Source organism: Rhipicephalus sanguineus, chromosome 8 (assembly GCF_013339695.2).
Source record: "Rhipicephalus sanguineus isolate Rsan-2018 chromosome 8, BIME_Rsan_1.4, whole genome shotgun sequence".
Lineage (NCBI taxonomy): Eukaryota > Metazoa > Arthropoda > Arachnida > Ixodida > Ixodidae > Rhipicephalus > Rhipicephalus sanguineus.
Genome location: NC_051183.1, coordinates 16591543 through 16617546, shown reverse-complemented (window position 1 = coordinate 16617546; position 26004 = coordinate 16591543). Strand labels below are relative to the sequence as shown.

General features: G+C 44.3%; 2 protein-coding genes across 5 annotated transcripts in view; one reads left to right on the top strand and one right to left on the bottom strand.

Moving 5' to 3' along the window:
- The window catches only part of LOC119401457 (CCR4-NOT transcription complex subunit 2), a 36792-nt gene extending 12152 nt beyond the window's left edge, over window positions 1–24640 (bottom strand). Inside the window, exons 1-11 of the mRNA XM_037668282.2 lie at window positions 24492–24640; window positions 17741–17801; window positions 12948–13209; window positions 11855–11956; window positions 11707–11733; window positions 10920–11047; window positions 9802–9912; window positions 3904–3987; window positions 1548–1582; window positions 1285–1387; window positions 113–269 (exon numbers count right to left, since the gene is read on the bottom strand). Coding sequence (XP_037524210.1) covers window positions 113–269; window positions 1285–1387; window positions 1548–1582; window positions 3904–3987; window positions 9802–9912; window positions 10920–11047; window positions 11707–11733; window positions 11855–11956; window positions 12948–13209; window positions 17741–17798 — 1067 coding nt within the window. The 5' untranslated portion in view covers window positions 17799–17801; window positions 24492–24640. The remainder of the gene's footprint in view (window positions 1–112; window positions 270–1284; window positions 1388–1547; window positions 1583–3903; window positions 3988–9801; window positions 9913–10919; window positions 11048–11706; window positions 11734–11854; window positions 11957–12947; window positions 13210–17740; window positions 17802–24491) is intronic.
- Window positions 24641–25182: 542 nt separating this feature from the next.
- The window catches only part of LOC119401456 (protein phosphatase 1 regulatory subunit 12A), a 90736-nt gene continuing 89914 nt past the window's right edge, over window positions 25183–26004 (top strand). For 3 of the 4 annotated variants that reach the window (XM_037668280.2, XM_037668281.2, XM_037668279.2), the window contains exon 1: window positions 25183–25541. In XM_037668280.2, the coding sequence (XP_037524208.1) occupies window positions 25290–25541 (252 nt within the window). In that variant the 5' untranslated portion in view covers window positions 25183–25289. The remainder of the gene's footprint in view (window positions 25542–26004) is intronic. The other variant, XM_037668278.2, reaches the window with a different exon arrangement.

Below are 26004 nucleotides of genomic sequence, written 5' to 3'. Positions count from 1 at the left end.
CACACGCACACACACACAAACGATGTCACATTTCAATCCGTGAGTACTGTACACATGCACGCAACAGCAGACAGCCCCAAATGCAGATGGCAAAAGCAGGACGGAGACCTACTCGGGTGAGTTGAGGTTGAGCCCTAACGTTGTGAGGTCGCTCCCCAGAGCCAGAGAGACGAGGTTGGGATCTGTCTCCGCCGCTCTGATGAACGTCAAGAGCCCCACCATGCCGTACTGGTCCGTGACCATGCCCGCAGGGATGTTCGTTACCGTCCCTGCGTGGAGTACGCATTTAAATTTTGAATCGTTTTGAATCGGAATTTCATTTGCCAGAAAAAAATAAAAGATACAAAAATCGATAAATACATGAGAAGCATCTGGATTCCAAGCATCAAGCTAGTTCGGGTCCATACATGAATAATTACAGAGATACACATATACAAAGCAGCAATTTTAACAGTATTTTTGTGTTCATGCAGGTATCTCACAACATAATGGAATTATATTTAAACATTAATAAAGGTCTTTGTAATAGTAGTGTTTAAGGTTAAAAGAAAAATGTTTACTTTGTTTTACTTCAACAGGAAGCCAGTTCCACAAAGTGCAGCCGTGCTAGACAGCCATCTTTTGCCACGCACATTTTGTACAAGTGGCTGTAAGAAGCTGCGTTATTCATTACTATTTAATATTAAAACACATTAAAACACACACATACAAGAGACAAAAGAGTGTGACATTTTGAACCACTTGGTAAAGGCAGACAGTTGTCATCCGTGCCCGTACTGTAAAACTGGCGCTGTTTCCTTTTAGTCTAACGAAAAAGGAACTAGGGTGACAGCAGGCTTTTACAACTGTGACTGAGAGGGACACCACACCTCCCTACATTTTTTAGGAAGGAGATAAAAAAAATACCGAGTCGAAGATCAATGGAGAAGAAAAAAAAAAAAGTTACAAACCACAAAGATTAAAAAGAAAAATGCATCGACACGGAATGTTACACACACAGACGCGAGCATGCTACTCTGCTTTCAAAATATATAGCCAATAAAACCAAGGAAACACTTTTTAAGAAAGATGTTTAGGAGATGTTGGCACTTTTAAATACATAACCCATATGCTCCTTTTCATGTCAAATAAAAATCTGAACACTACACACATAAGAGAACACAAAATTTCACCAAAGTAATCTTGTTTTTCCCCTACGGTTCCTTCAGCTTTACTAACTTTGCAACCAGCGAAAAAAAAATTTAAGCCCTTCGAGTTTTTTTAAGTAACTTGTACACTGCCTACCGTCTTTTGATGTCTGGATGCCCCGCTTGACCGGCTGCGACGTTACTTTGTCGCTAGAGAAACCACTGCCATCTTTCGATGACTCGCTGCTGGCGTTACTCGTCTGAAAAGTGGCATTGCGTCATTGGAAGACATGCGCTAGGAACGTGCAAACGTGAAGCCTATTCTATATCATGCGTTTGTGTCAGTCCACTATGCATACGCATAAAAACAGGATTCTAGCATGTGCTAATGCACAGAAAAAGCAGTGCCTTTCAACTCACCTGTTTACTTAAGCTGTCCTGATTGTTTTCCTGACCTTCAAGGGACAAAAAAATAAATGAAAAATAAGAGCAGTAGATATAATGCAACCGTACTGTTATAGCGCAGTGACAGCAGTGGAATGGTTCAACAACAACTGCTTGAAAAAGTGACATCCTTACTTTTAATTGTTTCAAGGTTAACTGCAGTATCTTTTTTGTGGCGTGAAGTTACAGAATTATGTAAATGCGGCTTCTAAATTTTTTCTCACTTCAATTTACTAAAATACAATAACATCAGGTTAGAAATCAGGGGGCCTAGACTAGACGTATGTCTCAATCATAATTGTTGCTGGGTTGACGCAAGACACCAGAGTTCTTCAAGCCCACAAGTCGCAAAACTCCCCACAGACTCCACGTATCAAAATACGGATATGCCATCTGCAAGTGGAAAAAAAAAGCTAATAAATGGCATTTTTAGTGTGTTCCAGTGCTTAAGCCAGCAAGCACTGATGCGTTAATGAAGCGAGCCATGCATTTACGGCTTACGGTTTGCAGATGACATTGAGGCCACAGAACTCTTAGACCTTTTTTGAAAACACCTCTCCTAATTCTTGCCGCAGCAATTCGTGCAACGACAGTGAAGTCTACAGCAATCATGGCAATGCGGTGTGTTTTTGGTCATTGCTCCCGGGCGGCGTTGGTTTTCTTCCCCCGCAAATTTGTCCATGGGCATGTCCGGGTTGTGGAATGAAGTTTCACAACTTTTATGATTGAAGAACTTTGACCAGACAGGTAACCACCACAAAGAGGGAGACAATACACCCTTTGTCTTTTCTGGTGCTAGACAGCACAGCTATGGGTTTGCTATGGCATGCTTCCGTGGTGCTAGCAAGTGCTGGTAGTGTATGAGTAAATGCAGTATTTGAAATCAATTGGAAGAACTTGTCATGTCCCATCACAAAATGTAGGCGGGAGAGGTTATGAAAGCAGAGATGTGCAAATATTCAAAAATTTCGGATAACGAATCGAACAGTGCACATACGAAGTGCTGAGTATTTTTCGAATAATCAGCACCGAGGCGAGAACTGTCAAGGAACAAAATATTGCACCAGCAAGAGGTCATTTTTTTCTTGTTTTAATAGTTTAATAACCAAGATGCAAGCAGCCTGAACTTTTAAGGGTCTGCCGATGCTTAATTAATTACTGGATAAAGGTGTTCTTGCTTGAAATTCCAGTGTCGCTGAAGCGGAAGTGTCACCAAATCAACTATTATCATCATGAGATTGTGAAAATGATTATTAATGCAACAATAGTCAATATTTATGTCTCATGGTTTTTTGAAAGCTGGTGACAATGAACACCCTTGAACACTGTAGTCACTGCTGTATTTCAGCCTACAGTTACAAAATATCCCGAAACCTTTAGTCGTTGCTGTAAATGAGATCTCAGTTTGCATAATTGTGGCATTTTTTATTTTTTGTCAGTTAAAAGCAATCATAATGTTCCTTCATGAAATTTTGTGAATGTTTGTTTTAAATAAAACATCATGGAATTCTAGGGGTGTTTCGAAAATGGTTGCCTCACTATTTAAAAATCACTCGAATAGTTTTTGATTCATTTTTGATTTGGTGTGTTCACTATTCCATTCGTATTCAATTTGGTTTTAAATTTCACTATTCGCATGCCTGTATCAGAAAGACATTCTCTTAAAGGGGCCCTGCAGCACTTTTTTCAGCATGGTCAGAAAACGCTGCTGATTGCTAGTCGAGGCTCCTGAGAACACGCGAGCCAAACATTATAGCGCAGCAAATGGCCTAGAATTTAAAATTAATTCTCAAAGTCAGCTAGAAGTCATGCGCTCCTTTCTCAACAAATGATGCCATTACCCGAATGACCGCGCCATAAACCCAAAGCCCATGGCAATTGGCTGATTTGAGCATCGTGAGCTGCACAGTTACTGCGGTCGCTGTGGGATGCTGACACGTGCCCGCGCGCAATCACGATCGCACTGAAAGTAAGCCGCGCGATCGACACATGCTGACGAACGGATGTATCTTCTCGCCCCCTTTGTCATCCCCTACCCGCGTAGCTTTCAGCGTGCTCGCTGGTACGAAAGGAGAGAGGAAGCACTTGAAGTGTGCGACAAACCCCTGTAACACCGCTCATACTTGACGGATTCTAAGAATTTTCACGGCAGTTGATTCGTTAGGCAATGAGCTCTTTCAATGAAGCCATTCAATGATTACTTGGATAAGCGTTACAGGGTCCCTTTAAAAGAGAATGAGCTGAGCAAGTTCTTTGGCTCTCAACTGACCGGACCACCAGCTCACAACGAAGCGAACCGATTCACCTAGCACACCGGTGAATATGCACTCACCTTGAGAGCCGGGTAACGCGGGGAAGTCCTCGTTGTGGATGTGGAACTCGTTGGAGTCGTTGTTGGGCTGCTTCACCATGCCGACTGCATGTCAGAAATTAACAGTGAATTTCACTAGCCAAGTCAAGTCTACTTCTTAGTCACTAAAGAAAAGCAGCAAACCAACTTTTGAGTACCGAGCCTGTTTGTACTATGCCCTAGGTACAGTCAAACCTCATAACAAGGTAGCACTGCGACCATAAATTAGTTCTCTATATCTGATATCTGTAGTGACAATACAGGTAAAGATCAGCTCTGACAAATCGGCAATCTGGCTCGTGAAAACTCCTGGATACAAAAACGAATTGTTCCTCCTTCAAACCCACCATAGACGAAGTGCAGTCAAAACCACTTATAACGATACCGGTTTTAACATCATATCGGTCATAACAATGAGAAGCTACTGCGACATCAACTTTTATATGTTTTCTATTGTGAAATAACCCACTTATGACAATGCCTGCATGCCACATTATGAGTTATAACAATGAATTCTGTCTGCTGGGTGTCCGTGCTAAAAGTTAATGGAACGTGATATCCTTGAAAAGAAAGAAGAAAATGAGAAATTCAAGCTGCTGCACCCCCGCCCACAACCCAAAGTACCCCAGCTCCCCTTTGGGTTCGCAGTATGCTTCACCGCATAGTGCTGTGGCGTTGCGGCAAAGCTGACTTTTGAAATCCGCTATGGCGGGGAGTAGCGGTGGCTTCTGTTACTGCACTTTCGGACATGCAACTTGAGTAAAATGTTGAGACTTGGAAGAGTCTCAGCGTCCGAAACTACAGACATTGTCATACATTGGCTCTATGGGGCTTGTGGCAGCCCCGTGAAAGCGTCCGAATTTTCAAGCATGTCCGAAAAATCAGCAGCTTTGTCATCCTTATCACTGATGTCTGTTGGCATATCCCATTTGATATCATAGTTTTTTCACGGCAGCCTGCCATCCCCCTGTATTGCTTTTTTTTGTGCAACCCGTTTATAGCAATTATCAGTTTAGCAATGAAATTTTTGTGGCACATGAGTATTGTAATAGGGGGGTTCAACTGTAATGTTTATCTGTCCAGTTGCAGCATTTCAAACTTCAGTTCATACGGTGGCACAATCAGTCAAGTCGCTCGTATTTTTTTGCACTGAATGGCAAAATTTAAGCAACTTTTTCAACTTTTCAAACTATTGAAAAAATGTGGATGTGCACTGTCTTTCAATGTTTATTTTGCGTTTGATGCTACTCTTTGCGTTTTCAGCCTCGTGTGAACGAAATATTTATTCGGTACAGCCAATATCGCGCCGGCTCTCGCGTTTTCAGTTTTGTTATAAAAAGAATAAATGGCAATAAAATTAAGTGTGGCCAACCAAATTTCATATTTAGTTTGCTATAACCAATCAATCGCTATATCAGTTACAACAAGGTTCCATGGTATTCTAGTCTACAGATGAAACTTTTCTCAAGAGAGTGTTGATATAGTACTTCGACTATTGAATTCCTGACCGAGACCTCAAACTTACATGAAAAGGTACTGAACTCCTGGGTGCATCAAATAATTTAGTATAATCGCTCCTCACAAGCTAGCTTCAATGCAACTTCCAGAAGTTGTATTGTGTTGTGACATTGCAGCTCATAAGATAATCAGCCGAAGCAAGCCCCAAAATGCCACGCTGGGCTGCTCTGACAACATGGTCACCTTTCTCAATTTTGACGTCATAACACAGTACATTCTATCGGCGTCAAATGAAACGCAAACAGCAGCAAGCATTAGCAATGGTGCAGTGTGTGCCGTCCCGTCATTGCCATGGGCATGTGCAGTGCTGCCAAACTGGAGTGCTGCACCCCTGTCAATAGTGTTGACTGGACAGTGAAAGTTGGAATGAAATTTCATACATATACCATAAAAGTTGGGAAGATCTGATGATATTTACTCGTCCTGCGGTCCCAGCAAGCACATGCATTATTGTTTGCATTGAACTCTCACTAACTCAGATGTACTTGGCTGTTCACAGAGTGGACGTAATTTCTTGCGTATAACAGGCACAAAATACAGCAAAAGCTCGTTAATTCGAATTCCACGGGAACGCTGAGCAATTTCGAATTAAACAAAATTCGAAATAATGAAAGTGAGCAAAAATGGGTGGATTTCGGGGGTGGGGGCACGAAAAATATTTATTGGCCAAAAAAGTCGGTGATGACCATCTGCTTCTTTTCTCTGAATGCCACAGCTGCGGCTCTCTGTTCCAGCGCGCGGACGCGGCGCAGGGAATCCTCTTCACCCTCTCCAAAGCTGAAGAAGAGACGCGCCACATTAAGTGCCTCCATCACTGCAGAAGCTGACGGGCGCACAGGCGCTTCGTCATCTTCGTCTTCCTCACCTTCTGGCTCTTCAGCAACAGGCTGCGCACCGGCTACTTGAGCGATAATGTCCTCATCAGTCAGGGCACCACACACCGATGCACCGGTGTCAACTTCAACATAATCGGCAAAACGTTTGCCCCGAAGAGTGTCGCGCAATGCCACTGGCATGAGCTCCTCAGCCCCGTCCACGTCGACGTCACAACTATCCTGCGCACTTCCAGCTGCAAATCCACTGTGGCGGAAACAGTTTGCGATTGTGGTCGCGGTCACCTGTTCCCATGCGCGCACCAACATGTGCATGGCAGTGAGCAGCGTAATGCCGAAGTCCTTCCTGTCGCCCGCGCACAAAATCATTCTCTCCAGCATGTGACGCCTATAAAAGCACTTGATGTTCCTTATTACACCCTGGTCCATTGGCTGTAGGGCCGCAGTCGTATTTGCTGGAAGGAACACTAACTTTGTTGCTCTCAGCTCAACGTCGACTTTGTGCGCCGAACAGTTGTCGACGACAAGAAGAACGCGTCTGCCGCCCAGTTCCATTCGCCTGTCGAATTTCAGTAGCCACTTCCTGAATAGGTCACCTGTCATCCAGGCATTCTTGTTTGCGGCGTACTCCGTCGGCAGTGACCGAATGTTTTTGAAGCACCGTGGCTTGAGTGCTTTGCCAATCACAAAAAGGGGGACCTTTTCCGTACCGGTCATATTTGCGGCGACCAGAACAGTGACATGCTCTTTGCTGCGCTTGCCGCCGGCACAGCTGTCTCCCTTGTAGGTGATTGTCTTGTCTGGCTGCAACTTGAAAAATAACGCTGTCTCGTCAGCGTTAAACACATCCTGTGGTGAGTAGCTCTCCAAGTACTGCTGCAGGGTGTCGCTTCTCCAAGTAGCGCATGTTTCGGCGTCCACTTCCTTTGCCTCGCCGGATAACGTGCGGAATACGAGATTGTGCCGCTCCCTGAAACGATGAAACCATCCCTCGGAGGCGACAAAGTCTTCAATGTCCAAGCGCAGGGCAAAATCGGCTGCCTTGGCCATGATGATAGGGCCGCTCAATGCGATACTCTGGGCTCTCATTTCTTTAACCCAGATAATCAAAGCTGACTCCAGTTCCGGGAACTTCGCTGTCCTTAGCCTTTTTCGACTGGCGCCAAAATCCTTGGCTTCATAGGCGTTTTCAATGGCCGTCCTGTTGCGTATGTAGGTTGACAACGTGCTCGGAGGTATGCCGTGCTTCCTCGCAATTTCGTATTTGCTCGAGTTCCCTTGGTCAACCTCTCGCAAAATCTCCACCTTCTCCTTGACAGTCTTCGCGCAGTAGTTTCCCCGTGGCATCTTGCAACTTCGATGCGGAATAAGACGGCTTGACGGCGTGAACGAACAACGTGCTCGAGGAACAAAGTGACGCTGCCGGGTGCGGCCTAGGACTGCTAGGACTACTCCGCCGACTCCTCAGCGTCCCGCGGGTCCCGCGTATACAAGTGGCGCCAGGCGCTGAGATAGCGGAAGGGCTACGGAAAAAAAAAAAATTGCTCCCTGGATTTCGGAGGCCATAATTTGCTCGCCCTTTGCTCGGAGGCCACTTGAAGCTCGAAAAAACCGGTCGTGCCACCTATCGTTCGGCCGTAAAAGCTTCCACTAGTGTTTGACGACGATGACGCTCGGCGGCGCGCGCTTCAAATTATCTGTAGAGGCGGCAATTTCTGTTCGAATTAACGAATCGTTTTACACATGGTCTCCTATGCACTGCGGACCGGACTGCGGCGACCATTTCGAATTATCCAAAATTTCGAATTAATGAGGTGTGAATTAACGAGCTTTCACTGTATGCAGAAAATTTAAAGCTAAACTCGGGGTGTGGGTTATACAAAAATTTTGGTGCGGCGCAAATTGGCTTTACAGCACGCTTTCACGGTAATGCAAGGAAGATGGCCTTGCGTCAATACGCGGGTATCTTTTTTTCTTTCTCCTGCGGTTTGCAGTGGGGGGTACCGATTATATGCAGGGGTGGGTTATACACGAGAAAATGCGATATGCAGACTACCCATGAAGTGTGCCGTGCTCCCCGAATGAGCGCGTCAAAGCTTTGCCAGAGGGCTACTGAAAACGAAGTGCCGAAGCTCCACACTACCATAGTCATAAGCGAATGGCAGGAAAGCTGTAACGCTTTGTGCCGTTTTACGGCTTTATTGCCTTTTAATCTTCCACTGTGTTAGCTGCATACCTTCGGAGCTTATTCGCTATCAATGATCGTGACAACAGCGACTGCGGATTCCTGCGGATTCCTGGTTGCAGCAAACGGTAGTTCTGTTTTCAATCTGTATGCGCTGGCCGTGCGTGTGCCTTCAAAACTGTGTTGTTGCTATCTGTGATCGTATGTACCGTGGTTTTATCTGCAGCGGTGCGGCAAGCAGCATTGCTTTGAGTTGGTGCGCATACTTTCGTAGTCGCCCATGATCGTGTCGACACGGCCGCATGTGTTCGCAGCAATAGCGGCAGGATGAAGATACGCTTAGACTAGGTGCGCGCTGGCCGCGCATGTGCCTTCGTAACGCCGTGGTTGTCATTCACGATTGCAGGGCTAGTGACGACGTGCATAGTTTTGTTTTGAACGCTACGTCAAAAACGTGGCGGGAGTTCTTCAACGATTTTACTGCGGCCCGCATGCGCATCAAACCCGCCTGCAGCATCATGGTGGATGGATGATCTGTTGCTGAGCATCTCAATGGCGAAAAATTTACCGGGATGTGTGTGTGGTGGTAGAAAGCATGTCTCTGATGAAGACACGGGTCTTGCGATGTGGCCACATGGCTCTAGAAGTCACGAGCCAACGAGAAATGGTCGACTTGATAGCGAAATCTCGTGGCAATACTAGGCAAGCTCCTCTTCCTTATGTGGTAGCACTCACGAAAACTTCGTTGAAGCGGAAGTACCCAGGAAAAGTATTCGTTGTGACGAGACATTTTTTGCGTTGTTTTCTATGCGCGGCTGGTGGGCAATAGAAGATTATTCGTTGTGGCGAAAATTTCGTTGTAACGGAGTTCGTTATAGCAGGATTTAAATGTAGTCTTTTAACTAGACCAAAACAACATTTATACATAGTGCAGGAGAGATAAAAGAAGTTTTTTTTGTCTGCCAGGTAATGATAAAAAGTAAAAATTAAAAAATTACGTTATAGCACATTACATACTAAAAAACTACTGATACGATCATGAGGCACCTCATAGTCAGGGACTCCAGAATAGTTTTTCCACCACCTGGGATTCCATAACGTGCACCTAAATCTAAATACATACACAGATGTTTTTGCCCTAGCATGTGACCAGACAACCAGCACACAAATCGTGATTGTTCACCCCATCATTCTCAGGACATTTTTAACATTAGAAAACTAGCAGACAGGGTTTTATTTGCTGATACTGCCCACTAGTTTGGTGTGACTATGCAATAGGGCTGCTTTAGCTTGACCATGCACAACGCAAATCGAGGCATCATATTCCGGTGTGCCAGAACTTACAGAGTTTGCCGTACGCCGCCCTCCCCGCCATGGGATTGCTGCTCAGCGACTGCGCTGACCCCTCTTGGGAGCCCCGGTTCGTCAACGATGGAAACTCGGAGAGGTCCAATGCTGTGAGCAAAAATAAAGAGGAAAGAGCATGGTCTCGTCTAGCTGCAGCATGCCATTTGTGGAAGGCACAGTCAACCTTACGTACAGCTTCACAACAGCATACACATTCTTTGCTCAAGCTAGTTCCAGTTGACAGCATCATGGCAAAACATAGCATGCATTCCAGTAAGACTATACTTTATTTCAGTCTTACTCTTGGTAATGTATTGAAATCCTTGCCCATTCATAAAATTAAGAATTAAAGCCTGAGTTAACTATTGCATAAGTGAATTTCATTGGTCTAGTTAAGAATGTTCCTGTAGCTAACGACCATTTGACTTGAAAATTGCCTTTCACGGCTTATCGGAAACAAGTTAGTCAAGCACTTGATTGGCCGATCAGTCAGCCTTTAAATTGTGTGATTAATGACGGGAACCTTGATTACAAAATATTTTGACCAATCGATCAATGTCATGCACGTGTGCTAGACCCGGCCAGTCAGTGACTGAATGGATTAGTCAACCAACCAATGCACACTTCTGAATTAGAATTGACGCACTAAGTTAATAAGCCAATCAACCAATCACTCGATCAATTGATAAATCAATGACAGTTAAGCGATGGATACCTTAATTAACAGCAGACCATTAATCAGCCAGTTAAAGACTGAATCAGTTAAGTTTATCAATCAATGCACACGGCTGAATTAAATCTTAAGACACATCAGCCACTAACTCACTCACTCACTCACTCACTCACTCACTCACTCACTCACTCACTCACTCACTCACTCACTCACTCACTCACTCACTCACTCACTCACTCACTCAATCAATCAACCAATCAACTGACAGTTCAGTGGTAGATAACGTGATTAGAGCTGACCATGAACCAGCAAGTCAATGACTGAACATATCAGCGTCAAGTAATAGGTCACAATTACTTCTAATTAGTAAAAGGTCACAATTGCTTACAATTAGTAATAGGTCACAAACACATCACTCCGCCAATCAATCAGTGACAAGTACCTGGATTAGAGTTGAACAGCTGGCTCTGAAGACTGTTCCCCATGAGTGACTGTGATGAAGGGAAGTTACGAGAACTGTGCGACATGCCGAAGCTTGATATGCCACCCCCCGATGCTGGGACATTGTTCCTGTTGCAAAGAAAGAACGCACGGTTAGCCTTGCCGACATTATTGCTCTACAGTATCAACTGGACTGCGCTGCAGTCACTTGGATATGCAACAACGCTGAAGACGGCGTAAACTTACAGAAGCTGAACTCGTGCTATCATATGGAACATTTGTCACTTGATGAGCAACATTACGGACCCGACTAGTCTTAAATGTGGCAACAAAGTGATAGGCAGATAAAAACATACTGGAAAGGTTACTGCTAGATTAGCAATTGCTTCATTCTCCTATTTTCACACCTGACACGCAAATACATTTGTTATTCTAGACATTATAAGTACACGTCCATTATACATTATATTTGGTGAGAAACTGTGATGCTAACACATGTAACCTAACTAAATTGTAGGGCATTAAGTGCCAAAACCACAACACGATTGTGAGGTACGCTGTAGTGAGCGACTCCTAATTACCTTGACCACCTTAGTGCACCTTAATACTCCTTGGTGCTCCTTAATGCACACCTAAATCTTTTTCTCACTTCAGTACCACAGATATGCAGCTGCTGTGGCCAGGAATCAAACCAGTCTTTCATGCTTGGCAATGAAACACCATTGCCATTAAGCCACCATGGCAGGCATAAACATGAGTAATAAATATTATTGTCATTACTGTCTTACCTCCATAATGAACTCTGGTCCGTGTACCTGTGGAAGAAGAAAGCGAGGCCATTGTCTAGCAATATACTGGGTAAGACAAAAACAAGCAACAAAGCAAACAACAAATGTGCAGGCCAGAAGGAGCAGGGGCTTTCCACTGAGGACTCACCCTGTCCTGGGCGGTGCTCCCAATCCAACTAACCGGTTGATGTCGGGACCAACTTGCCGCTGTCCGGGCAACGCTCTCGACCCGATTGTCAGCATAGTCCGGCTGCAAGAGACCGCAGCAGCACAGAGACAGCATGATGCCAATGCAGATGACCCCGCAAATGACAAATAATCGGAAATAGAGGAAAGGGTTGACGTACTATAGGACAGCAGGAAGAGAAACCATTCTTTTTAGCACCGTCCTCTGTCCCCCCCAGATGATCGAAATAACGCAGCTGCCGAGCCATGCATGGTACTGACAATGGCCCAGTTCAGTGGTTTCCACGACACCATCATAAAACTAAACTCCTAGCGCACCAGTAATTGGAAGTTGTCAACCAAGGAATGTCTTGTCGAAATGTTGACTCCATTGTGTAGGAGTGCTCGCACCCCCTGTAAAGTTACTTTTGCCTCATGGCACCCGCACATCCTGCAAGTCAGCTGCACCGCAAAGCACTAATGGCAGCGTAGCTAGCGTACTTGCCACCATGCGAGGAATGGCGCTGTGTTCTCCCGGTAGCGCCACTCACGATGGCCAGGTTACACAGGCCCACGAGGAAGAGCGCTCACGTTCTTTGGGGCTTGATGCTGCTTGATGATGGTCGTCTCACACGGGGAGGTCTGTGGGGGTGATTCTGTGGCTCGTTCCCATGGACTTTCATGGTGAGTAAAACGTTGACGACGCTGCAATCGCGGTACACTGTGTGCGCCCTATGTTGGCATTCTAGTGTGTTATATGTTGTGTTACTTTAGTTATTTGTATGATTCGGCTGGCAGGCTCACTGTTGTGTAAAAAGTGCAAAAAAATGTTCATGTGTTCACTGCACTATGGTGCGAACTGTGCCCGGTGTCCCTTGAGCAGCTAAGAGACCAGCACAACCAGCATTCCTTGCTTGACAACTTCTCACTACTTCCCGCCTCCTGTCTTGTTTAGAGCACTGCTAGACACTGATACACCGCTGAACACAAACGAAATGCGACCGACAGGCAAAAACCGACAGGCAAGTCTAGGCACATGAGTATTTTCCACCACCGCCAGCCCCATGCACACCAACCTGTTTGGTGATGCCTGCTGTGGTGGCGGCAGGGATGCGGGCGGGAAACCCGACAGACTCGTCGGGGGAGGCCTCGCCACCGACGGTGGGAACTGAGAGAGTGCACCCCCGAGTGTGCCCCGCAGGCCAAGGTCCCCAAAGGATGACGAGCTGGTCGCCTTGTCGGCGCCAAACATGTCCGGAAAGGGCGCCCCCCGGGAACCCCCGCCACCAGGCAGCACCCCCGGTTGCTGCTGCTGGGAGACCGACGGGAAGAAGGGGACTGCGCAAAAGTGGGGAGAGGTGGAAGAGAGTAAGAAGGGAGCAGATGAGTGGGGGAGAGGTTGAGTGACTTGACCAACTGCAGACGAGGCCACGAAAACAAGATGGCGGTCGGCAATGGGTGTGTTCCAGTTCTTGCCAGCATCAAGGACATTCTATGAAGACAGCATCGACAGCTACAAAGACGGCATCGAACCTGAGTTGCCCATGTAGTGGAACATGTCTGCTGTCTATGCAATGTTGCGCCACCTCACGTCAACAAGACAAAGCCAAGAAAAGCACATAAAATAGAAGCAGAAACACTCCTACTGGGGAATCGTCAGACAGTGAGTAAGCGTTTTCTGTAATTCCATCCTTCAACCAACTTATGGCAACATTACCCAACACCTGCCATCACTACAGAATGCGTAGACATTAAAATAGTTTGTTTCATCTTTCATGTCACCACCCATGAAAAACGCAATACAGCTTACACCATGTGCACCAGAAAGCACGACTGTGTCTTCCTGAGAGCAGACAACCTTCTTGGCAAGCTTCAAGGCCTTCTGTTCAGCCATCTTGTATGGACAGCAAAGTGGCCTGCATCATTTTTGATTTCGATGTTGTCTTTACGAAGCTGCCTCTTTTACCAGCTTCGTCAGAATAAGAATAACGCATGAAGATTGGCTGCTGCCCAATTAGCCATCTGTTCAGCCATCTACGGTGAGTACTGGAACGCAGCCACTGTGCGCCAAGAACAGTGCCCACTGGCCACAGCTTGAACAGAGCAGCATGCATCCTAAAGTGCTGGAACTATGAAAGCAGAGGGCAAGAGAGAGAGGGGGGGGGGGGTGGAGGAATGGAGTTAGCCACACAGTTGGCCACTTGAACACTCAACACGATAGATGAGAAGCAGGGCAGGGCATAGACAAGCCAACACAGCGACAAGCAGTGCGAGAGTTTGCAGGAAGTGACACATAATGGGCAAAAAACAGCGCGCAGACGGACGCATAATGGGCAAAAAGCAGCGCGCAGAGGAAGTGACACATGGAAATACGGACAGTGCTGCCATCTGGTGAACACAATACTGACGTAACAGCTTTAAGTGCCCACAGTAACCAGTCTCTAAGTCATCTCAGGATTATTAAATATACAAGAGAGTCTTCATGCAGAAAATCCTCAATGAGAGTAAGCCGACAGTGAGGGGCGAATGTAGGTGCTGCCACCCAGAGGGCCTGGAGCAAACTAAAAGCCATCACATGCGCAGTTGCAGCCAGCCATTACATGACCACAGTTTTCCAGAAGTGCAGAATCTCAAGCGTACAATCTTGTATGCTTTCGGTAATGAGAATGCTCATCTTCACTGCACGCGATTAGTTGAGCCTTGCACATATGTCCCCTGTAGATGACGTTTACGTCAGCCTTGACCAATCGTGTGCGGCTAGGACGAACGTTCTATCATAGAATGTGTACAAGATGGCGTTCCCCAGCTCTGGTCCGAACTGTTTTGCTTTCGACTTCTTGTAAAAAGTATGGCCATTCAAATGTTTGTTTCAGTATTCCAGACTTATAGCAATAATAATTGTTGGAGTTTTACGTCCCAAAATCAAGACATGGTTATGAGAGACGCTGTAGTGGAGGGCTCCAGATATTTTGACCATCTGGGGTTCTTTAACGTGCACCTAAATCTAAGCACATGGGCCACTAGCATTTTGCCTCCATCGAAATGTGGCCGCCGTGGGCAGGATTCAATCCTGCGACCTTTTGGTCAGCATCAAGCACCATGACCACTAGACAACTGTGGCAGGTTGTATTGCAGACTTTCACACATGTCATGGGTCTTCTGCAAACTGACAATGACTCCCCAGCATTCAAGGAACGCGATTCCTGTGCAACCGATTCTCTGTAGAAACTAGATGCCACCGAGTGGGACATGTATTCTAAGCAACACAGAGGGTTTGGGTGCATTTATCATGCACTAAATATGCAGTGACAGTGACTCAGCAGAAAGCACACAGAGGAAGAAATGACAGCTAACATAGGATATCAAGCAAAAGCAACACTTGCAAAGAGCTAGCAAGTAGAATTACACACACGATAGTAGGAAGGCAAATAAATAGAAATGGATAACATAAAATGCATGCAATAATTGAAAACATGTATACATAGCTCCACCCTTAATATCGAAAAGGAAGAAAAGAAACCTTGACACTGTTTGTCACACTAAACATGACAACAAATCTTCCTTTCTCTGAGTGAAGTTGAGCTGCACTTGGTGAGTGCTTTGAATTGATCACAATAGCTGCTAGGCTTGCTGTTAAGCTTGTTTACTAACCTGAAAATTTGAGCTTCATGGTTGAGCACTAGAGAGATGAATTAACTACAACTTTTACAAACGATGTAGGCTATGGTTTCCTGCTGCTCATGACACAGCAGTATAACCCATGCTAGCAAAGCTTATGCCTCCATCTTATCTTCAAACACCCTTGACTTTTGTCAGCGCTGCTCATTCACTGATATGACAGATAAATTCTAGAGAAGACTGTTCTCATAGGGCTCAACGATTCTAAAAACAGAACCTGAAGACAAGAACAAAAAAGATACGCTGCTGAAATTGAGTACATGTTAAGACAAGCTAGCACTTATGATAAGATTTCTGAGCAGAAGTGAGATGTACACATGGCATGGCAGATTAGATTTCATCATATGCTTTTGAGAGGAACACAAGGAATTGCACAAATTTATTTTATCAGGGGATAAACCAAATTAAATGTTCACCAGATCTGTGGAAAACTGGACACACATCTAGATGCTATGCACCTTATCAGATAATACTGCCCAAATTAATTAATAAAAGCAAGAAATTATGACAATTTCCACAGATAGTCCTCTCAAGAAAGCCACCTGTCCACAGAATCTGGCTAAAAAAAAAAAAAAAAGGTCCACACTTATCTTGGTCGAGTCGTTAAGCATTTTATGGTATACAGTTAAGGTATGTTATCACCTTTCTAGAAATCTTTTTAGATTTTAATCCAAGGTCGATTACTTTGTGTCTAACTTAGGAAGGACAGTTTAAAAACACTCAAATCTGCTAAGTAAAGAAGCTTAACACTAATTAAAACACAATTAGCAACATTTCCAAAAATATACTCCCCCCATGCCAACAGTCATAACTACCAATCCTATCACACGAAAATGAAATGGTTTGGTAGTGCTATAGCTGTGAACGTAGGCTGTGCAATGAACTAGGATCTTTGTGCTGGCATGAATATAAAACATAATGTAACCTAAGTAATTATGGCAGCTTTGCTTTGCTAGTAGTGCCATGCCTGAAGGAAGAATGGAGCTGAGCGGCCTTCCATGTTTCTCCTTATTTTTCTGATTCTTTCTTCTCTTTCTCTCCGTTTCTTGCATCTCTTTTTTTGTATCTGTTTCTTTCTATTTCTTCTTTTTGTCTCGCTATCCATTTCTTTCTCTTTCTATCTTTCTTCCTCCTCTCTCTTTCTATCCCTTCCCTTTTCTCTCTGTTTCTTTCACTCTCTTTGTTTCTCCTCTTTCTTTCTCTTTCTGTCTCTGCTTTTTCTGCCTTTTTTGTGTCAGTTTTTATCTCTCTCTCTGTCTATATCTTTATTCCCTTTATTTATCTGTTTTTCTCTTTCTTTCTCGCTCTCTCTTTCACGCGTTTGTTTCCTTTTAAAGTTCACGCCTACTCTACTTGGTAGTAGGGCTTGCCCAATTCCTGTGGCACATACCCGCCTGAGGGTTTCTGTTCACGTTGGACAGATTACGACCGGCTGCTTACACAGCTCCGCAGTTACAACGAAAAATTGTGTCATCTAAGGAGGTAGCATTTCAAATGAAATCTTGTAACATCAAAACTTATTCATCGTTTTCAATTATGTAGTTTATTGCACAAGTTAATGTCTTAGCAAGAAGCATGGAAAGTTTAATTAGAAAATATCGATTCGTTCAAAAGTTACGACCTTTTGCGCAACGTAAAACAACTGAAATCAGGTTTCAAGAAAAAGAGGAATTAAGTTTCTCAAACATGTCATCTTTGGTTTGAGGGCAATCACAGAAAAGACCATAACTTTTGAACAGAACCAGATGGAGACGTACTTTTCTATGCACCAAAATTATGAATGTCCGTACATTTTTAGAATGTCAAATATGAAAATTCACTTCTTCAGAAAAAAAAATGGTACTTTCAAAGGGTAGCGACATATCTTAACACCATTAACCCAGAAACCACACACAAGCACACCTTTCCACTTGCCAAAGTTCATGGGTTCAAACAAGACACAAGAATGAACATGGCACGTAAATGAGACATGAAAATGTTCAGTCACTGTTCATTGAACTCAAATCACAAGCTTTGCCTTGATTGTTCAGGTGCCTGCCTTCCACAGCACATGTCGTCCTCATGAAGGAGAACGCTGAGCAACACCTCTAAAGAGCATTGCTCAATATGAACATGACAATGAAAAACCTGCTTTGGCTAAATTTAAGGACACCCCGAGAACTTAAGGAGTGACACTGGGGGAACAACTTACTGAGCGAGCTTCCAGTAGGTTGGCCATATCCAAATGGTTGTGATGGCGACGATGTCATAATCTGCAAGAAAATAAAATGAAGTGATCAACCTTAATTGAATAGTCCACAGGCAACAGCGAAATGAACAATGGACGGCTAGAACGCAACAAGTCACTAGCGGTCTCCGTGCAGAATCATGAAGAGTCACTATCGAGTTCATGCAGAAAAAAAGGTCCAAGAAAGATGACACAGAACAGAAATTACACGATGACATGCTTTTTATGTCAAGAGTCAAGACCAACTCTCCCAACTTTCCATTGTACAAAAAGAGTTTATTGGTGCAAACGCTACCACGAGGGTCCTTTTATTCACTTGGCACTTGCAATGGCTTGCAAATGACTTACCCCCGTTATTTATATGAAATATCTTACAGGTCCATTGGGCATTGTGTAAGGAGGGCACTACAATCCCAACATGGATATAAAATAAAAATGACGAAAAACAAGAAAATGAACTCTACATAGTACATAAAATATGAACTTGTTATGCATAATGTAGTACATAACACATACTATATACAAATCCAGCGGTGCTAATCGATGAATTGAGTAAAATGTGCTATCAGTTGGTGATGGAATGTGTCGGGGTTGGACAATTAAGCGATGTTATCTGGCAGGTTATTCCATAATCTAATGGCCATAATAATCCAACTATCTGGTTGCTATAACAGCCATATGTGTGCCCCAAGGACAGTTGGTTTTGGCTATTCATTGGGCTACCAAGGGTTCACTCTCACAATTTTCTTTCACAATTAGTCACGTTTACAATGTGTGTGCCCCCCCCCCATGGTGTATAGCAAAGTTATACAAATACTGCAAGGGTCCCTTAAGTGAGCAATATATTTCAGTGCGCACGGAGTGAATAGATTTGAGAGCCACCAGTGACAAGTGGCAGTGGTCGGCCATCTTTAATGCCCATTGGGGAGCCTAGCAATTACTTCAGTGATCGAGCTTAAAGTACTGAACAGTGAAAATAGAAGGGACAGCTATGTTTGGTTAAAGGAAATATGCGCACACTGAAATTCTTCACTGCTACTGTCAATGTTCCAATGACAATGAGATCTACTAGTGTACCAAACTAATGGTACACCAACACCAGTGTGATCTGCTTCAAACTAGTTTTTCTAAAGTAACAGACATTTTCCTGTGATATGTCAAATACAGTTGCTCAATTACAACATTTTTTTCTTTACTATAACAATAAACAAGAGGGGTGGTTTCCAATTACCTTTAATAATTTAACAACTATGGGATGAATATAAAAAAAGAATTCAATTCTACACTTTCAAGTGCCAAAAACCACGATAGTTATGAGGTTCCAGAAGACTCCATATTGGTTCTAATCACCCAGGATTCTTTAATGCTCCCTTGAATCTAAGTGCATGGGTGTTCCTACATTTCGCCCCAATCAAAACGCAGTCACTGTGTTCAGGAACTGAACCCGTATCCTTGTGCTCAGCAGTGCAATCATAGCTGCTAAGTGACCATGCCGGGCGAGGTGAATATAACGAATATGTGTTTCACTACCAAGCGTCTGACTCGTAAGTTTTACAAATGCAAATGTGCCACTTATGGCAGCATAACTGTACAAGAAGACACGGTGTGCTCTAAACTCTAAATCATCCTACACTAAGGGAGCAGCGTGAAAAATCCAACAGAAGAAAATAATAGACAACATGCACAGCTAACAACTGTTTTTATTCTTGAAACAGAGGGTATATATATATATATATATATATATATATATATATATATATATATATATATATATATATATATATATATATATATATATATATATATATATATCCTCTTTGTACACAATTGCACACATCAACTATGGAGGCGTATAGCACACCGAGTGTTTATTCAAATGGCTCGAAATGCAGTGTGCACATTTGTACAGGCTTCCTGGGTGGACAAATAGCGCTCATTTAACTTCATTGTGCTGTGTATTGCTGCAGAGGATCACTTTGCTGGAGACACTACCATGTTCGACGATTGTTTGACATGCCGCGCTCCAGGACCAACGTCAAGAGTACTATTTTTCTTTGCTCGAAAGGAACACAACCAAAAAAACAAACTGGGAATGCATTTTGAGCCTAACGTTTGATTCTTTTATGCAAAAATGAAAAATTATAATTAATTATTGAAACTCGCACAAAACAACACATCACCTCATTTTCTTTCCTGGGATGTAATATCAAGTTCCTTGGAATTATGTTGTGTGAATTTGACACATTTTCAGACGATCAACCATAATTCGCGTCTCAAGGGGATATAGAAATGCCACGTACGAGAACTGCCCCATCATTTCACGTCTAGCATACTCTCTGAAAAGCGCGCAACCGCACTTTAGAAAAAAAGAAATTCGTGAGCCATTCCACTTCGTGAAGGCGGATTATCAGCGAAGCTGTGTAGCACAGGGCACGGAGATGACAGAGAATTTTGATGATAGCTACAGAAAGTCCCTTTTGAATGTAGCATATTAAACCTTTCCATTTGAGGAGCATGCACCTTTCTGCCTCAACATGTGTAATCTTGCCTGGCTTGCAGCACGTGCTTGGCGTTTCATGCACAATCTTAACCGGTATTTGCTGCCCGTGTGTTCCCTTCTTTATTTTTAGTGGACCAGTGGTGAGTGAAGGGTTTTGCCCAATTTATGTGGCATGTACGTTTTTGCCCGCAGACGACTTCTTTATTTCCAGTGGACCAGTGGCGAAAAGTGGGGCTTCCCCAGTTAATGTGCAACATACCTGCGCTAGGCATTTTCCATTCACAGGGTTACTCATAACGGAGTGACAACTGGCCTAGTCATATAAAGCATCACTGCAACTAATACAACATTGCAAATTGACATGCAAGCGTTAAACTTGCCCTATGGTGACATGAAATTGACAGTATACGCATAGCCGTCTACTTTCCAACTTGTTCAGCTTTTTGTTCAATATCACACACATTATTGACGCTTGCAAAAAGAAGTACTTCAAGACATGTGACATATTTTGAAAGTTATTTTCACCAGTGAACCTTTGCTTTAGATGCATTTCTCTATGTACTCAATTGTCTAAACACAAAAATTAAGAGCTCTTCCCTATCGGGAAGACGGGACAAGCGAAGCTTTGTGTGTGCGTGCCTGGCCTACTATTTTTCTTTCTTTCTATCGCATTGCTCCCTCCTAACTTTTTTCTTCCTCCAGGTTGGGAACCAAATCTTTACCCACGTGCTAAGCAGCGCAACACTTATGTTTCTACCGGCAGCAATGATGGCCATGCGTGAAACAATGAAAGGCAACAATGAAATGTGGAATTAAAAGTGACCTTGACAAAATATCACTTTTCCATATCAGAAAGAGCTGATCGCTAACATGCCCACGATCGAGAGAGCATGTTATTGGAAAATGGCGCATACAAATAGGCATGCGACTGGCACATCTTCAAGGGCTGCATTTGTGTACCCTTGTCAGCGCTGGGTTTGTCGCGAACGATGCCGCCACCACCTAAATCTGTAACTCATAGAAGTTTCGCTTAAAACTTTGAGGATGCTTAAGCTTCGCTTTCAGGACTGGAACGCTGTTGCATTACCAGGCAACATTCGCATTGTTTTCTCATTCCCTTGCTGTGCTTTGTTTCTCGGTGGACACCTCAACCAAGCTGTGAGGAAAAGAACATCTTGCAGTTGCGAAGCACCCACTACGCCGTAATCCACCATTTTGTGAAGTACCCACTACGTGTCTGTAAGGCTATATGTGCACCTGTGTGCTTCGTTGATGCTGTGGCTGGTGGTGATGAATTTTGGCTGAGCCTTTTGTAATGTGTGGCCAGTTTTAAACCAACCACTTGTTACTCAACCCGCATGGTGTGATTCCTAATGCAATTCCATGCTTCCACCGTGCAATATTATATCCGTTAACACAACTCCTTACACAACATGACGCCTGTATATGGTCTTTTTCCGAGGCAGTTTCGAGCACCAGCATGGCTCTGTGGTAGAACGTTTCACTCAGATGCAGGAGGCCTGGGTTCAATTCGAGTTCAAACCCAAATTTTTATTTTTGTACCCATTGAGACTTTTTGCTCACAGACGTTGCCAATGACACCGGATTTTCTGTGACATGGTTTTTTTAATGCTATCCTTATTGACTTAACACTGAAATCAGATATTTTGTTACGAGTTACTCAAGTGTAAGGCAAGACATACTTAGATTGAGTCCAAAAGCAACTGAGATGGCAATTGACCAGTGATTGGCACCCTACCATTTTTCACTGCAGCCACATAGGATGGCTCACATATACATGACTGAAGCCATCATGATTCAGGTCCCACATAAATGGAAACTAGGCTCGTGACATCACAGGGATGTTATCAGTACATTCCATGCAGGTTCCACCGTTGAATATTCAAGCACAGAGGCCAATAATTTTTTTGGGCACATTTTTATGGCAGTGAAGCAGGCTAACTGCATGAGTAAATGTGCTGCATTGATGTCATCATAGCATTTATGTTGTTGTGTCAGTACATTAACCTTTCGCGGTCCGCTATCGGGCCCCTCCCTACAACGCAACACGGCCGCAGTGGTCTGTTGTTGGACACCACACGCTCCCCAAATATCACTGAAAGACTTGCGCACAATATCAACAGCAAAAATAAACATTCGATGAGTCCTTCTTGGACAGTTGTTTGTTTTTCTCTTGCGGTGCACAAATTGGGTAATAGTTTTGGACCACAAAGAGTTAAGAGGCTGTGTCCATAACATCACATGCCAGATATCAATTTATATGAACTCAGTTGCAACTTAATATCGGACACATAAATACCAAAGAAAAAAGTCTACAGCAAAATGGCCGCTGAAGTAGCACAGTTGATAGCACACTGCACGCGCTACACAGAGGTTGCCGGCTTGTATTCCTGTGGCGGCAAGTTGCTTTGTTGTCCGCTTTCATTTAGCTGAACTTTATGATTACGACAACACTTCAAATTAAAGACTAGAAATAACACCAACCATGCTTTGCTTGGCTCCCATCTGCTAATGTGGTCATGTCTAATAAAAAATGGGGAGCCCTTTGGTCATTTTATTTGCAAGAAAGCAGTCTGAGCCAGCAGCATCAGTCTCAATACAAGGAAATCCAAATGCAAAGTGGTGGCACATTCCAACCATGCACGCCTAGTGAATTCAGCTACATTTAAAACATTTCTCTGTTCCTGGGACACATACATGTTTGAAGCAACAGAAATTTTTACCAAGAGCTGCAGGTACCACAAAGCTTCATGACAAACTGAAAAACAGCAGTCAAGCCGAAGTTTCAAGGTTAGCTCGTACGAACCGGAATTTCGAGTCATCTGAGTTTCGAATTATCGCGAACATACCGCGTCATTGGTACTAACCTTTGCTGACAGTTTGATATTGTGGGTCTTTCGTAGTCGTACTTTTTCGTAACATTCCGACGAATTAACGCTAAAAACGAGTGCACTGAGACGTCTGAACACACAAAACACGTCCAGTCGACAGTACAACACATTTTTGCATGCACGGTGCATTTCGGCCGATTGACAGGTCAACACGGAAAATCGATCACACACAAGTCACTAACCGGTCGCTTGGAAAGTTGAGCAACCAATCGTAAAGCTCAACAATCGGTTGCAACCCACGCAAGCATCGACATGTCAGAATGCTTTAGCAGGCATTTGCCGTCAGAAGAGAGGGCACGCTACCGAGAATCTGCGTTAGTTTCGCAAATGGATGTAGTCGGGACAGTTTAGAGGTCGTAATTTCCGAAAATGCGGTAGCAACTCGCGATCGGACCTTGCTTGAACGAACAACTCGCTACACAAAAGGCCCTACTAGACTCGTTAAAACAATGGGGACAGGCTACCACCTTGCGACGGGCCTTTTCGATGTAAATAAAACCTTAAGCCGAGCAAGTTTCCGAGTCTACGTACGAGTTTCAAAATCGCGGTATCGGAAAGGTGCATCGTATGTTACAGTCGCGGAATTGAACAAGCAACGTCAGTGAGCTTGAGCTGGCAAGCCGTCCGTCTCATATGGGAAGGCGTGAGCGTGCAACTTACAAAACAACGCTTGCGGTCAACTTCCGCAAACCAGGTGCAAGCAACTCTTTCCGATGCGACCAGCTCGGTGTGGGGGGGACTATTGCAACAAACATAGCGAGGTCATAGGGCGCACGGTTGGGTACTTAACCAAACCCTCCTCCACTACACAAGCACCGAACCGCATCTTGCGTAGTCGTTGCGGAAAAAATACGCGCACGAGCGCTCAAAGTTTTCGAGCTTGTAGCATAGCGTTTTCGCCTCGTTTAATACTGGCGTCGACGGTACACGGAGCGCCTGTTAACGAGAGCGCACCCGAAAACGTAGTCACCGACCTGTTTATTGGAAAGTCGGCTACGCGGAACACTTTGAAACGAACTTACGCGGGAGCTGCGGCTTTTTAAAACGCCAGCACGTGCGGCCACGCCGCAATATGTACCACTACATACGTTTTCCGATCCGAGTTCGGCCCGTTAAACGCCTGAAATCACGGGAAACTTCATTTGACAAGCCTTCAAGCCCCGCTGGCTGCGACCATAGCTACCACAGCAAGCGTCAGTGTAGTAAGAAGCAATAGGCGAGTCGGGTTGGCCCGTTTCAGCGCGCCGGGGAAACTTCGAGAGGCTCTTATCAAAGGCGGGAAAACAAAAAGTGAGGTAGTCACCTGATGAGGCAATCCGTGTTAACTTATCCTAAACAAACGCTACCAGTCCGGTCTATTTTTGTACACTTTTTTTGGGGCCACAGCACGGTTCACTCACACAACACCAACTCGGGTAACAAACATGGCGATTTGAACCACTGTCGCCCTCTCGCGGACAAGTGGCCAAACTTTATGTCGTTAGTTCGTAGTTTCGTATTTCACGCATTGAGCCTTTTGTTCAAAATACGACTTAGAGAAACTAAATATTTCATACCATCACGTAAACTTGCATTTGTTTCGTTTTTAAAAGTTTTATAATGAATTTTTTGCGGCAGTACAGCAGCTTTTTGCCAAAAATGAAAATAATAAGTTTGTTTTAATTGAACATTAGTACATTTACATTTAGTTAAATTTTATAGAAATTTATACTTGTGCATATTAAAGAAATTAAACTTTTTTGAAAGATCCACGTTCGCTTTCTTACAATTACTCTTAGAAATCCCATGCCAAACACAAAATAAAAAAACAAGTTTGTTGGCTCGCTAAACTGAACAGCACTGAGGTTACATTTAGTTACATTGACTAAGAATTTAGTAAGAGCTTTTACGAAAGAAATCAGCTGCCTTTTACGAGCAGTGACATCTTCGCTTTGCTACGGCAACTGCGCCTTTGGAATAAGCGGCGTTTCTCAGTCCGTCTGCTCGGCGGTGGTGCTGTCACCTTGCGGTCCGTGTGGGAGTGTGTTGTGGCTGTGATGCGGTGTTGTGCTGCGAGGCGAGGATAACAAAAAAACAGTGTGGTGGGGCCCTGCGAAAAGTTATGTCTCTGGAATCGCGTCCCAGCAATTCGCTTTTCAAGCGAAAAGAGCAACTCAAGCGCTGGGAGGACTCCGAGACGAATCGCGAGAGCGCCGAGCCTCCTTTGGACAAGTCGCCGCGGATCAAGTTTAGCGATGGGTGCGTGTTCCTCGCCGCCTGTGCCGCCGGGGACACGGCCGAAGTCGAGCGTTTGCTCGCCGCCGGTGCCGACATCAACACAACCAACGTGGACGGGCTCACCGCGCTACATCAGGTACGCCGAGACCCAAGCAAACACGAAAAAAACCTCACCCGCCACACCACAAAAAAAACAAAAAACTTGCCCCGGAAAAGCTACCTCCCGAAGGGTCACACAGGCTTCGGATGTAGTAGGAGAGGTCTCGGGCCCTACCAACAACTTTGAAAGAGTGTCTTTAAACGGAATTGCTGCTTAAACGGAGCAACTGGCTCCAATATGACTGGTTCCGTACCTGAATACTGCAAACTTTTTCATCTCTTGAGACACGGTCCCTACCAACAACTTTGGGAAGGGTTTCCTAAATGGAACAAACTGGCTGATTGTTTTCGTACCTTGAATACTGCAACCCTGTTCATCTCTCAGGAAACGGAACTCCTGTTAAAGGGGACATATTTGTTGGTCCCTTCAGGTTCCGTTTAATGGGAGTCTACTTTAGTAGCTGTGGGAAAGGTCTTTCTCGGTCCTTACCAGCAACTTT